General features: G+C 30.6%; 1 protein-coding gene across 4 annotated transcripts; it reads right to left on the reverse strand.

Annotated features, from left to right (window-relative positions):
- Positions 1-508: 508 nt before the first annotated feature.
- On the reverse strand, positions 509-15389 carry LOC132943110 (transcription factor HNF-4 homolog). 4 transcript variants are annotated; one of them, XM_061011922.1, is made up of 9 exons: positions 14969-15389; positions 5817-6036; positions 5556-5650; positions 5302-5426; positions 4203-4343; positions 3987-4107; positions 3417-3554; positions 2972-3208; positions 509-1663 (listed from the first exon to the last, which is right to left on the reverse strand). In XM_061011922.1, the coding sequence occupies exons 1-9, from the start codon at positions 15081-15083 to the stop codon at positions 1593-1595; spliced, it is 1263 nt and encodes a 420-aa protein (XP_060867905.1). In that variant the 5' UTR covers positions 15084-15389; the 3' UTR covers positions 509-1592. The 4 variants fall into 4 exon arrangements, with proteins under 4 accessions (XP_060867905.1, XP_060867907.1, XP_060867908.1 ...); XM_061011924.1 differs by lacking the exon at positions 14969-15389 and adding an exon at positions 8267-8619 and having other exon boundaries at positions 633-1663; XM_061011925.1 differs by lacking the exon at positions 14969-15389 and adding an exon at positions 8267-8618 and having other exon boundaries at positions 636-1663; positions 5817-6033.
- Between the last annotated feature and the right edge of the window lie 682 nt (positions 15390-16071).

Here is a 16071-nt window from a genome sequence, read left to right on the forward strand (position 1 = left end):
TATAGTTAATCGTGTTAATCATTTATATCTTAATGAGTGATGAGAAGAAATGATTATAACAAATTTCACTCGAAATATGAAAGTATCTGAGGAAGTCACACCAGCAAGTATGGTCTTTGTCTTACAAATGAACGACACATCAATCTTAAACTTATAATAACGCTATCAAATTTTCTTTCCACAGAAACAAGTTTGTTTTGCTATCTTTAATATTGTTGTAAATACTACATTTAAATATTATCAAACTTAAAGGTAGCAAATCTGTGATTGTATGTCAGTTTTTAGGTGAGTTACACACTTACACGTAATATGTAAAATATTTTAATTTAAAAATGCTTTTAACTCTCAAACATTAAAATTAATAATATAAAATTGGTTCTGATGTATGGTGTATGCCAATTTGATATGTTGCATATATAACTTTGTATTATAATATATTAGTTATTAGTTTATTACTAATAATAATCAACCAAAAATGTCATTAAGTAACATACAATAATAAGCAATAATAATATTATATTTTATTTTTATAAATCTGACGAACATTTAATATAATATAATATATTACATTACTACAGTAAAATATATTTTCAATATAACTTATATTATTGATTATAAAGATACATCATCATTATATTATTATAATAGTGCGTATTTCACAAAATATATTACTATTATTATGTAGGTGCATATTAATCTTTTTGTTTTTGAATAGCACATTATAGTTTAAATTAGATTATAAAATATACAATAATAATGCAATATACAGATCAATTATAATAATAATAATAATAATAAAAATAATCATTAACTTACAAATTCTAATAAAAAAGGATTTCTTTAAAAAGGTACAATTATTATGATCTTATTGCCTATGTCTTACTAATATATAAATTATTATAATATACAAAATATAAGTATAAATTACAATTTGCTTGTTTATTTTAAATAAAAATTGTTAATTCTATAAAACGATTAAATTATTATACATAATTTAGTATTTACCTACCTATGCAATGTACAAATTAGTTATACTAGTTTGGAAAGTATTTGAAATTTGAATAGGTATTTATATTGTATATTATTGACAATGAAATAGTAGTAAATAAACACGATAAATCAAACATAAATAGAAAAAATATAATTTGTCAAACAAAGGTACACATGTTTGTAATTTCGATATAGTAGGCAGTTTGAATATTTAATCAAGGTTATTGAATAATTCTGTTTTTTTTTTTTTGGTATAGTAGGTTATAAGAGATCCTAATCTGACCGTTGTATTACTCGATTTATTGAGAGAGAGGGGGATACATTATAGGAGAGTCTTACAATTATAATAATAAAATAAAAATAAAACAATAACAAAAATAGTATGTTAACCAGTTTAGGTATTTAAATTAATAGCATCACAATGTTAAAATTACTATTCAAACAAGTCGGGGCAATATATTATGACGATTATCAACATTTAACATTATATTATGTAAAGTGATAATAGAAGTTATCAACCTATATACCTAGCTATATTATAAAGAATTTGATGCTATGTTCAACCGCAATGGATGTTCTGGAATTTCAATGCATTATTTAATTTATGACACATTGATGACATTGATGTTTTTGTTGTCTTGATGGGCATTTGCATCAGGATCGATTGAAGCTCCTGTTCAGTAAGAAAAAAAAATATTAATATAATTTCATTTTAAGGGTTTCCTATGACATCTTGTTGATTAAAAAAAAACTGTCAAACCACACCGAAACTTTTAATGTCTCTAAATGTAATTCAAAATGCTTGAAAGTTAAAATGTCTCTTAACTAACCCTCACAAATGTTTGTATCATGACAGAAACAAAATAATGTCTAAATAAATTCAATCATTAAGTGACATAGGTTATAGATACCTATACAGTACCTAATAGACAGCTAACTTGTCTTTTTTAATGATTCGAAAATTAAGTATTCAGCTGTTGGTAATTACAAATTACTCGCTTATAAAGGTCAAAGAGTAGCTAGGTAATAACTAATAAGCTTGAGTATGCGTTCCTTGTCTATAGTTGTTTGTTGATTATCTACTTACTAAATTATAACCAAAATATTGGTAATAAAAAAACATGTTGCTAATTGTATTAACTCGTTATATATAAGTACTGTTGTATTAAGCGTCAACATTTTAATAAAAGTGTTTATTGTAATTAAAAGGTTCGTTTATTTGTGTATATCTGTGATCGGCGTATACGACAGTACTCAAAAGTAAAAATATTTCTAATTAATAATTATAAAAACTTGACATAGGTACCTAGTAAACATACTGTCATACTTATACATAAGACATAACCCAACCCATATGTGCATAATATAGGACATAGACATTGTAATCCATCAATTGTAAACATATATAATATATTAATATGGCTATAAAGTATAAAGGCATCATCATAACTCATAAGTTTACAATCTTCAATATTTCTGCACTAAAAAACTAAAACTTTTCTAGGATCATCAATAGCAATAAAGCCACGGATCGTCTCTCTTTCCATACTTAATCATTGATTTTTCTTACACTTTCAAAATACCCTCTTCAGGCCTTTCTATTCATAATCCATCGCAATCTCATTTGGAAAGCTAGACAACCTCAATGGTTCTCACTAACCTAATAGCACAGATGCATCCTTCTCTTCCGTGGTTCACTGACCTTATTTAGGTCACTAATTGTTTCTTACTCGTCTGTATTCCCCCAAACATTCCTGTCTTCTCTCGCTGAATTATTCCCCTAGAGGAATCTATTTGTGATTTTGAACACATTCTCTTTCATCGCCCATTATTTTCATCTCATACAACCACTCTACTTATATTGTAAGGCTATCTATAATTATACAACTAATGTAGGTATGTCATTTGACTTATCAGAATTCATTAATAGGTACAATAATTGATATTATTATTATTAGTATATAAGTAAGCGCGTTTATACCTCCGAGTAACATCTCCTGTAAAAGTGGTTCGATGTGTGCCATTCCGAATAACTTTGCGAATTGAATCTGTTCGATCATTTGCCACGTAATTGACTGCAACGCTGGCAATGTGAGCAACAGTTCGGCAAACCGGCCGCACGTCTCGTATTGCCTGTCACTGATGTAGTCTTCTAGGTTTCTGTGTATTTGCTTGCGCATGCGTCTAATACGGTCCGATTCGTTTAGGCCTTTGGCGTCTGTATACATAAAAAAAAAATAATTAAAAAAAATCCTATTGTAAAAATCAAGTTGCACGCTATGGTGTAAGTGTGTAACAACAAATAGTAGTTAGAACACAAAATACTATACTGCATCCGGCATCATGGCATCATGTCATAATAACGGCGAAACGGAAAAGTGATATAGGTACCTATATATTTACTGTTAAATTAAAAATTTGTTTACTTGGATCGAAGAATACGATGGCCTTTAGACACGCGAATTCGGTGTCGTCAATCTGCACGTCGTTCAACGGTTTGACAAGCTCGTCCAATACGCGTGAACCAACTCTGCTTATGTCCAAGTCCGACGGGATCCCGTTGTCTGATGGTCAAATACAATAATTGGATGTTAGACGCATATATTATATTATTATAATATTAAATTATCGTCAAAACCACGTTTGACCACCCCAGTGGTGTTTTTTTTTTTTGGCAGAGCCGGTCTTAAGGTGGTGCGAGGTCTGGGGTAGTTGGTTTTAGGCGAGTCCTCAGAATATATAAACATTTTTGTAACGCGAGGCCCAAAAAGCTATACGAATACACGAGGCCAGGGGCATATTAAAAATTAATACTCAACATTGACGCCGCCGCTACACAGTCAATAGATTGGGGGACGACTAGAGACTAGAATACCAACACAAATTGTTGACTATTCGCACCACACAATGTAATATTTTATTTTTCAACTGGTGCAGTATTACTTACTATTATTTAGATTATTATTTATTGGTTGCAATAATTAGTTTTCACTTACCGGGTACGTGACGGGTTATAACGCGATTGTTTCCCAGCAGCAGCACGTCCTTGAGCATCAACGACCTCTTGGCCAAACCCAAGAGCAAGTGTTCACCCGCGTGAGCCCGCAACAGCGAAACCTATATCATAGAACAGTGCGACACGTTACGTAACGATGTATATAGGTACTCATCAGCCCCCTCGCGAAAAAACGGAAACGGATATTGTATCGTACCTGGTCGTTCAGCTGGAGTTCTGTAAACGCGGGTATGCGCTTGGCCCAGTCGACCAGGAAGAGCAATTGGGTTTTCATGGACTCGCACACGTCCCCGATGTTCGCCACGTGCTTGTTCGCTAGATTAGTGTCCTCAGCCGTCTGTAGACATCATAAATCGTAATAAATATCGGTCGTCGTTAAGAATAGCAATACGAGAAATTTATTATTTTTAGACATAGGTAGTATAATATGGTGACAATAATATTAATAATAAATGCAACGATTCTAATGAAACCGGTAAAAAGATGCTTTGATCGGTCAAAAGTATTATTTCTGCCCGACACCTGATAGTTATTATATTGAGGACCATTAAGCAATGGATGGGGGTTATCACGAGAATGTCACTCTTGAGGACACCAAAACTTTATTATATATTATAAATCTGGATTTTTAGTACTTAGTTTTTTTTTTGTACATATCTAAAAATATCACGTATGCTGTTCCTACCTAATAATAATATAAATATATATTATATTATAATATATTAATATACTGTATATCTTGTATAGGACTCCGACTCTGATATTATGATGGATAAACAAAAAATATTGACCTAAATAAGGTACCTATTAAATTATTAATTTTTTTTCTCGAAGTTTTTGCATAGGAAAACTTTTATTTTTTAAGAAATTTATACGAAAATTAGTTTTATTCTCATATTCGATTATCGAATTTTAAATGTTAATTTAACGGATATGAATATTTGACCTGTTGGTTTTTGAATATCTTACTCGAAACTATTTCATTTCTTACTTGTATATAGGTACTATAACTATACATATTATATAATTTACTACAATGTTACGACGCTTTAAATTAAAATGTTAATAATTCTATGGATAGAACTATGTGGTTTATAAATAATTATTGTAATACTATTCGTCATAACGACCGTGAAACTATTCTAAATTATTCTGAATGGAAAACATGTTGCAGCGAAAACGAAATTTTTTATTTTTGAATGAAACCACGCACTTCCGGTGCTTTTAAAGCGATACACACTGTACATTTGTAACTATATTGTTATTAAAACGTTATCAATTATATTAGCACTTGCATCGGATTCGCTGCGAGACAAGATTTCGGCGTTCAACAGCGACGTGACGGACAAACCGCTGGCGCACGGTTGCTCCTCGTAACTGGGTCGTCTGCAGTTGATTCGGTCGCGTTCGTTCTGCACGGCTAAACAGTTCATGAAAACGATGTAATTATTTAACACTATGATAGAGATACGTTGTAATATTATTAACTATTAAGTCAAATAATCGATTGTGCTGTCGAATAATCCGTGACTTGTCTGTCGCGACTTACCTTCTTTTCGCATCCCGGCTTTGAAGCATTTCCGCAAACGACAGTATCGACACTGATTGCGCTTGTCCTTGTTGACGATGCAGTTTCTTGAAAATCTGCCGGGACAGAGACGCGAAAAAACGGTGTTAGTTTATACCGTGGTAATATTAATGTTATATATAGGTAGGTAAATGGTACACAACAAAATCGGCAGTAAGTTGTCGTGGTGGAAAACTAAAAGACAATTTAAAAAATATAATAATCCGCAATGACGCGACTCACCTGCACGAATAGAAATGACTCTTGCGGACGGACCGCCGGAAGAATCCCTTGCAGCCGTCACAGGACGCCGCTCCGTAGTGTTTTCCAGTCGCCCGGTCGCCGCAGATGGAGCACGCCTGGTTCTGATTGGTCATGGGCGGCGAGTGTACCTGCGGCGCGTCGATGGCCTGCAAATAGGTCTGCTCGCGGTGGACCGGCATGCCGTTGAGGTCCGATTCTGCTATAAATCAGTTTCCCTTAATTTACTTGAAACGATATTTTTCTAATACTATCATACACAATTATAGTGGGTGTTATAAATTAGGACCCCCCTAGGCCCTAAGATAACTACATCTCAAAAATAAATTACAGTCAAATATTTTTTTATTTAAAATCTTTAACGCCCAAAGACTTTTAGTTATAATGACGATTATTTGCGTATAGATAACAAGATAATTGATGGAGAAAATAAAAAAAAAACTCAAAGAAAATATGTGTAAATGTGGGGTACTAATGACGTAGTACCTACTAAGTACTAATGATAAGCATTGCTGTCTCGCATCATTCTCTCTAAAGATGCATTTATTGTTGAGTTGGTTTGGCCCGGAGATAAAAAAGTCACGTTACTTGGTTCGATTTCGTACCCGAAGATGCTGAGTCTTTCTAAAAGACGTGGGACAGGCAGATGCCAAGATATGGATAAATATTTATAAATAATACATTAACATTATACTATATAAGTACTATATTTGCAATATTATGGTCTATGGGTATTTCTACAAAGTACAAACAATACAAATTAGATACATAGTTTGATCATTGGCCATTATAGCCAAACCTCGCGTACAACCAAGTTTAACATACGATCATGCAGAAGAGTTTTAGTTATAGATTATAGTGGGTACCACTGTACCAGTGTTGAATCACCTATAAAATTACAATTCTCAGTATATAATTTTATGTATTATAGCTATAATAGCGTTTTCAGTAATTTAGCAGAGGTTGCCATAATATGTGAAATATCTCCCAATTTTTAGCTATACAGCCATCTTTCATTACGGCTGCGAAAAATTTATAATCGATATACATTACGTAATATCTAATATGATTTATACATGGCGTAGGTACCTATATACCATAATATAATCTCTTTTCTATGCTATATACGATGTTCGCAATATGTTGCTGTTAAAAATTAAAAGCAATAAATCAAAACGCCAATAAATCGTATTGTACATACGTGATTTGACCGACGTTAAAAAATAAAATGCACCAAATAACGTTTGGTTCACTAATATAATAATATATTTATATAAAAAATATAGCGCAATAAATATGTTTGTGGCCTGTGACTATGATAGAAAACATAGTTAAAGGGGAAGTGATTATTGTATAGGTATCATGATGCTTCAGTCCTAGCGTAGTTTTGTAGGTCAGAAAATACAATTTTTTTTTCGAGGCATAGATAAACAATTATTTCAATAAGTACCATTATTTTGTTACTATACAATTTAAATACTATTTAATGAAATATGAATATGTCTATATACATATTTAAAAATAACTCAATTATTTATTACCATTATGGTAATGGTTATTTGTTCGGACTTATCAATGTATACACTGTTTGTGTACCTATGATAATTGATAATCTATGGTACCTAATAGGTATATTATACTTACAAACACTGTGGGCACTAATATACAGCGCAGAAATATTTCGTTTCGTTTCAATTTACCTATTTCTGAAGGGGGAGAAGCAATATTGAACGTTACACCCGGATAAAACAATCGCAACGGTCTCGACGGCGAAAACTAATATTTACTTACTACATTTGCCACACTGTTTGATTTTTAGAACAAAGAAAAATGTCGAAATGTTGAGGCGTTTGCAATCGGTACCTACTCTGCAGCGAATGAAATAATAGAAATAACATCCACAATGACATTTCCCAAAAACTATTTACGACTGGACGACCGTTACCTTATATAGGTTCATATATTTATTTTGAATTTTGAATCCAACTACCATTTATTTTTACGTATTCCCCCAAAATTAGTTATTATAAGGGCGTTCTAAATGCAACAATTACACATGGATATTGTATTAAAAACTGCATCGTGTTTGCGAGTTAAGGTATAAGAAACTATTCACTTGTTGACCATCGCTTATAGTGCTGGTGCGGCAAGTATGATAATTGAAAGGTAATAATAATAATAATTATTATGCATTTGAATAGTGAATACTGTTTAGAGTTTTTAGAGCCGTGTATAATATACCTATATGTATATATGTTACAATATTATACCAGTGGAACCACAGTCTGGTATACCTAACTGTGGTGAATGTATATAATAATATTACCTATGTAGGTACTATTATAAGCTGATGAACACCACCAAAAACAAATCACGTACCGAAAACCAACGCAATTCAATAATAATAACGTATTTATGAATAAATAACTTACACATTTCCGCTTAGGTGGTTGTACTACTATAGTGCACAGGACACTGTTGAACTTTGTCCTATACCTACGATTTTATTATAATATATTATGAACGGGACAGTCGAAATATGTTTACACAAGAGAACGCGACGTTCGGTGGCGACGGACGGACGGACGCGGAAAATATTTTTACAATGATATTACAATAATGATGATCAAAAAGAAAACGTAAATAATTCTAGAACAATAGTAACGGTCGGGCATGATGGAGGCCTACAGCATACGCGGACAACATAATATATAATATTATTAAAATATACCGCGCAGCCGTCTGCGATAATATACACACCGGACAGCGTTTCTCGATTTACTGCCGCGCGCACCTACCTATGACCAGGTGCCTATACCGTCGTTTTTGACATTATCGTATTTGTGTTTACAAATTAATATTCAAATTACCTTATTTACTAGGTTTTATCACTAAAGTGTGCGTGTGTGCGCGTATATATATATATATATATATATTATATGTGCACTGCTCGCGGTTTGGATATCATGAAAACCAACAGATAATACAATTTCATCTCTGGCCGCGGACTTTGTCCGGTGTATATAATTTACCTACACGCCGACAATAATAAGACGTATGTATTGTATAGGTATACCGCACAGCGCACAATAATATATACACAACAAAAAACTATAATATAGGTACTGATATCATAATACAATTATTGTGGTGTTATTGAGCACTCTGTGCACCACGCTTTTATCATTCCTATACAATATAATATATCATATTATTATTATTATACGATTGATTTATAGTATTATATTATATTTGAATTTTTATCGTTATTCGTGCTTATGATAATAATAATATTATGTGTATTTAACGGCAATAGGCAACCCTGTCGCACGAGACACGGCGCACGCGGCGGTTTTACCGCATACCACATCAGCGCCGTGTTAAACTCGGGTATACCGCACATTGCACAGTGTTACATGATATCATCGCGATGACGATGATTTAATAATATTTTATTTTATTTATTATGATACAGTTCGATAGTTTGTCCCACGTGCGTTTGCCGGCAAAACAGCACTATGAGGTAGTGCTGCATCGCTGGTACCTACACGCACACACGAAAATGTCACGCCGTTGCCGTCCCACCGGTTTATTTCGTGGGGGGCAGGACTCATCATATACAAAGTTCAAAAAATGTCTTACAACAAGTACATGATACGTCTTGATATTTCAACAATATATAAGAAAACTGGTGTATAGTTCAGACATAGTACCTATGAGCCTATGCATTTTCTGTTTTTTTTTTTTTTTTTATTTCCGATACTAACATATTATAGTTATTAAAACCATAATGCAAATCTATAATATTATTCAATTTTGTTAGGTATATTACAAATGAAAATACTAGGATTACATCAATAGGAAAAATAAGTAAAGAACAAATAAGGATTTTAAATTTATTATTGGACTGTTAGCGTTTAGTACTATTTATAATAATAATAATCTTTATAATAAGAAGACGAATATTCTAAGAAACATCTTAGCATTCTCATTTGTTGGTCAAAAATCAAATTTATTATTTTTTTTATGTTTGGATGTGTGGTTTTAAAGGCCGTAAAAAAAATAAGGTATAAGGATTAAGGGCCATATTTTTTTAAATATTAATCTTTTATTTTGTACGGTGATGCAGCACAACATGCAATGTACCTATATTGTTTGATTTTCACTCGGTCGAAAACTTTAAAATTTGAATGACTTTTTTAAGCATTCAAAGTTCAAATGTTGACAAAATTCATCAATATCACAACAATTTGCAAATTATTTAGTAGTTAAAAATGTATGAATCGTTCAATTTTAAGAGCTAAGGATTGAAAACTTAAAAAAAGGTTTCTCATAAGTAGTTAATATTGTAACCAAAAAATATAAAATATATAGGTATTAACAGTTTTTTTTTTAGACTTAAAAATTCAAATTTGGACGATATTAGATATTTATTAAACGGAGAATAACGATGTTAGTTATTTTGGTGTAATTTGAAAACATTTTTTCTGTAGACTTATACAAATATAAATTTTACTATATACAATGACATTATCAAAATATTTAGATTAATTAAAAGCTATAGCCTTTAATCTATTTATAACATTCACACTGTCCTACTGTAAAACGGTATAGATTCAACAGTTTATAACAATAATACAATAGAATATAATTATAGATTATAGGCTATAATATTATAATCATTAAAAATTAACTAATATAATAAATGCAATGTTTTCAGCAAAAAATAAATCAACCTTCCGTAATACTAATAGTGAATTAAGTTATTTTAACAGCAATATCAAAAAACATAATATCATAAAAATATGAAATATACTTGACATAGGCTGACAGACTATCTCTGCACGACCGCACAGAATCGTTTATGTATAGACTAATATATCAAACTTAACACATCCATTACAGTGACCTACTCGACACCTATTGACACCAGAGCGGTACCTACCTTTTTTAATTGTGTTAATATGTGTCCTAATGATAATACAATAATATTATAAAAAAAAAATCGATGTGTTACATAATTTACATAAAGGTTTTTCTATTGTTGATTCATGTTCATACTTCATATAATAAACACCTTCCATAGCAAACAAACAACAAAATATATTACATTACCTATGTATCTCGGTATTTGTATATAACCTAGGAACAATTTTTAATGTACCTATATTACTGTATTATAAATATTTCATATTCTACATCTTATTATTGTTTAAAGACTGTTATGTATATTAATTACATAAAAATTACATTACAATAAATTGCAATATGTTTCATACCTATTGTAGTTACTTTTTTATATTTTATGGATATATAAATAAGCAATAGAAAACATTTTAATGTTCGAAAATCAAGAATATTTTCGAGCATATTTTATTTAAATTAGTTTTAATCTAAAATTAATAAATCAATATTTTACACTTCTTTAATATATTAATGGTATAACGGTGTACATAATAAACTTATAAATTATCATATAATGAACAAACATTAGTTTTTCATTACACCATTAGTAATATCATGGATAAATAATATTAAATATGAATATAAGTTGTTGTTATATAATAAAGAGATTTCTAAAAACTTAAAATAAAAATATGATAGTGTAAGACTCGAGCACGAATAATCAGATGTATGTGTATTAATTATTATAATACAACATCAGCTACCTACACATCAATATCTCATATTATTATACATTTGGTTTTAAGATGCATTTTTATTTTATAAGCATTTAAGAGGCCAATTGAGGAAAGATCAAAGATTATCAACATTTTACCTGTAGGTGCATTGATTATTTTATTGTTAGGTACATTATAGGATTAAAATCAATAATAGGGTCGGGACTCGAGAGTATAGCGTATACTCATCTATTTGTATTTTGTAGAGCGATACTGTACATGCAATAATGCAGTATTAGCACTATTATTGTTACACAAATAGCAAATACAATATTTAAAGCAATGTACAAAAAATGCATAGAATACCTACCCTGGTGTCCGACAAACTATAATAGGATTTTTATATTTAAAAAAAAAAAACATACATAGCGTGCAGTTAACTAGAAATTATCGAATTTTTCGTAAACAAAATTACCCTAAATGAAAACACAATGTGATAACTTTGAAGTACCTACCTAATGTTGTAACTAGCTATAGCGTTAGATGTACTATAGCTGTTACTTTCATTGAAAAATATTTTTCAAAAGTAGTTTATTTAGCCTTAACATGTTAAAAACATTTATAGTTAACTTTAAAATTCTGAAATAATTCAAAATATTCATATAGGGACTTATCTATAGACTTTATTTTGAAATGTAGCTAATTAATTGAATAAAAAATGATCATAATATCTTATTGTTTTGTATTATATGTACAAACATGAAACCACGGTTAACAAATGTTGAGCTATTTTTTTAAAAATTATAATTGTAAATAACATAATTTTTCCGATATGGATATGTTACAGAATACCTACCTATTTAATTGATGTGATAAGACGAATGATAAATATTACGTGTTGATCAGCTAACTATAGGTATACCTATACTATTTGAAATATAAAATAAACAAAAGTTGTTCTATACATGCTTTGATGGATGAGTTAATTAAAAATCTCAAACTTATTGACCTAAAAATTAAAAAGATAGGTACCTAATGCAAGTCGGTTTACCTAATAGCATGACAAAATAGATATGGATATCATCACAGTTGTAATAGTTTTTTTCAGTATGCGCATCTCCTTCACCTCCGGCCCATGTCATAGTTCCCACTTCTGATTGATCGATTTTTTTCTATGCTATACATGCATGTATAATGTATATGATTGACAGCCAATAAGAATGGAAGAACTACGATATAGCGGTGAAGTAAAGAGCGGAGGATGCGTATCAAAAAACTGTGATGATGCCTATCTATTTTGTCATGCACCTAATAGTATGCGTGTTTTAATTAATACTCATCGAGAATATTTTGTGCTGGAATTGTAAACATTTTCGCCATTTTTCGCATCTCTCTCTATCCAGCGAGAGAACACGCCGATTCTGCGCATGCCGCGGCACCGGTACCACTGTGGCAGAGGGTCACGTGGGGATGCGCAAAGAACCGATTTTTGTTGGACTGCCGAGTGTTCTCTCGCTGGACAGAGTATAGAATTTGTTTCAACATCATAGTATGACATATTTTCATTATTTGTAAATTTAATGATATTAAATAATAATGTATTAAAATATGTTCTCATTTTATATCGTACAATTTGGAACAGATTTTATTTATTTTTTTTATTTTTTATTGAACAACATTTAGTATAATATTTACAAGTTTATACTATGGGTGAATTTGATGAGAATTTATTGACGGAAAGGGGAAGTCGCCCATCGACTTTTTAATACTAAAAAACTATTACACATATTATACCAATACCAGAACTATACTCGTTAAAATAATATATATTTTTTACACTATAACAATTATTAACAATATATAATAATACATAATTATATTAATATGGTTAGTTTTATAGGTAATAATTACTAAAATGAGTGATAAAATCGCATAAAATAAATAATATCGTATAGTTTTTGAGTTAATATCGTGATAATCCGTAAACACTCGGCGATCGATCCAGACACTGAGTACTGAGATACTAGTTAGTACACAGATGCTTATTGGACATTAACTAGTTATTAGATAATACTAATAGGTACTGGCGTACTGGAAATGGTTAAAATATCGTGGAATATCCTAAATTGAAATTAATTTTAAATTGCTCATGTTATATTTGTAATCATACTGCTGGGTATTGACTATTGGTAATTAATAGTTCCATCATTATATTTTATATCAATGCACCGCAATATGATATATCTATACTATGATTTATAAAATGATAAAAATATAAAATGTATTAATTAAACACGATCAGTATAATATTATGACTGGTAATTAGTACACTAGTGTACTATTATCCATTTCGTATTATTAATTTCATTTAAAACAAAAAAATAAAACTTATAAACATTAAAACAGTTTTCAGCCAAACGTGAAAAATAGGTATATAATAGGTATATAGTATTATATAATATAAATAGATCAATATTACACTATTAATAAGGCATTATATTATTGTCATAATACCTCTCACAGCCCGGACTATCACTCTCAGTCCAGAGTATAATTTACTTTCTACATTCTGCAACCGTGGTTCACTGCAGCTACCACAAAGTTACAGTTCACAGTATCTTTATCCCGTAGTAATGATAACAAAATATATTCGAAAAATAAATCTATTCATTATTCGAAGGAGTAGAGTAGTAGACGTTCGCTAATGTCAAGAACCGTACAATTAGATCAATTTGATATCATCACAAATACATGCAAACAAAAACGTCGATGAAAGATTTTAAATTTAGTCGGGACCTACACGTCCTACATTATATTATAAAGCTATTAAAAACACAACAAACGTAAAAGGTGATACTTAAAATAAAAATAATAATTTAATAATGAATTTGTTGGAATATAATGTTAAAGAACCTGTAGACATATAGTACCTATATTGTTTTTCGGGACATTTAAGACGACAGTAATATTTTAAAATATAACAAGCAAATAGGCTAAAATAGCGTTCAAAACTTGTTTCCCAATGGCAAATGAACAAACAGGAAATATAGTTGCTGATAATGCTTACGAATTATTACTGACACAATAATAATATGATCAATAATAATAATAATCATAATAATATAATTGGAAAATGTAATAAAACCATATATTACACAAACTGCATAATTCAGTATAATTACGTATAATACCTATGCCGTATGTGCACTATTATAATATTACCTATATATTCATACAAGTAATATAATATATATAGTGTATATAGGAGGTATATTATAATTTATGAATATAAATAATATAAGTACAGTTGATATTATCATCGTGTACAGTATTATGGTTTTGATTGGAAAATCGAATATAAATAGAATAATATTAGTTGTGCATAATATCTAATAATACATATTATGCTTCTCTACCTACCCATTACCTATTTACAACGACTTGTCAATCCGTTTTCATTATACCTATAAATCACGAGTCGTGTTGTATAACGATCGTTGTCGCAATTATTACCTGTGATCCAAACGTTCCCATTGTAAATGCCTTCACTAAACGGTTCGGACTTGAGTACGAAATTATTGTTGTTGGACGGCATGGACTCCATGAATGGAAAATCGTTTATGAACATTTTCAAAGCAACAGCCGTGGTCTGAGAAGAAAAATACGACGGTGATGATGAAAAGCACCTCAAAACTCACGATACTGGCATGACGTTATACTTTTTAATATAATAGGAAAAGGTGAAATAAAAAAAAATGTTTAGTGGTGAAATAGGTATACGACAGTAAAAACAACAACAGTAATAATTTAATAATATGAAAACCGGTGCACGCTCGCGTAACCTCAGTATAATAAATAATATTTAATGATATAAGACTCCTCAGTCATCTGCACCGGGACGCGTATTGTACAGAAATAATCGAATTATTCGTTTGAAAAATCGGAACATATTGACTCAAATGCTCGACCATGGCCGCCGCCTATTCACAGAGATAAGACCACGCGGTGGGGCCCATCGGTTTATTATTGGATATATCTCTTATCGCCAAATACGTCATTATCTGCATTAGATTGTCCAAACCACCCCTGACTCATGTCGCGGCCTATACGACGTATAATATTGTAAGCCCGCTTACAAATCAAACTATTTTAATATTATTCTGTATATGCTTTTATAATGTACATAATAGGGCATAGGTATGTACTATATTATAGCTTAAACCGATCGTAGGTCATGTATTCATTATTCTATATAGCAGCCAGCTGGTACTTATATTATATAGTATATATCCGAAATTTATTACCAAGAATATCGTTATACGTGACTAAGGGCGTATATCGGCTATTTTTCAAGAGGAGAGGTACATACAAACAAAAAAATTTATTTAATGTATTAATTGAGAGATTAATAATAAAAATAACATTACTAATATTTAACGTGCCCTCAACATTTTTGCACGTGCTCTAGTGGGTGCTAGTGTGCTACGGGGTTGACGAAAAGAAACCAAGGAAATAAAACAACAACATAAAAACCAAAGGAAAAAATACCACGAAAAAAAACAATAAAAATAAAAAACACATTTTATATTTTATTAGACAAAAGTGTTAATTGTATA

This window comes from Metopolophium dirhodum, chromosome 4 (assembly GCF_019925205.1).
Source record: "Metopolophium dirhodum isolate CAU chromosome 4, ASM1992520v1, whole genome shotgun sequence".
Classification (NCBI taxonomy): Eukaryota; Metazoa; Arthropoda; class Insecta; order Hemiptera; family Aphididae; genus Metopolophium; species Metopolophium dirhodum.

Bases quoted from the DNA above. Each gene is read 5' to 3' on its own strand.
- LOC132943110 (XM_061011922.1), bottom strand. From the start codon at position 15,083: ATGTTCATAAACGATTTTCCATTCATGGAGTCCATGCCGTCCAACAAC. The intron at 3,555-3,986 runs GTAAGTGAAAAC...TTTGACCATCAG, and splicing joins TATAACCCGTCACGTACCCG to ACAACGGGATCCCGTCGGAC. The intron at 3,209-3,416 runs GTAAACAAATTT...TTATGTATACAG, and splicing joins CATCGTATTCTTCGATCCAA to ACGCCAAAGGCCTAAACGAA.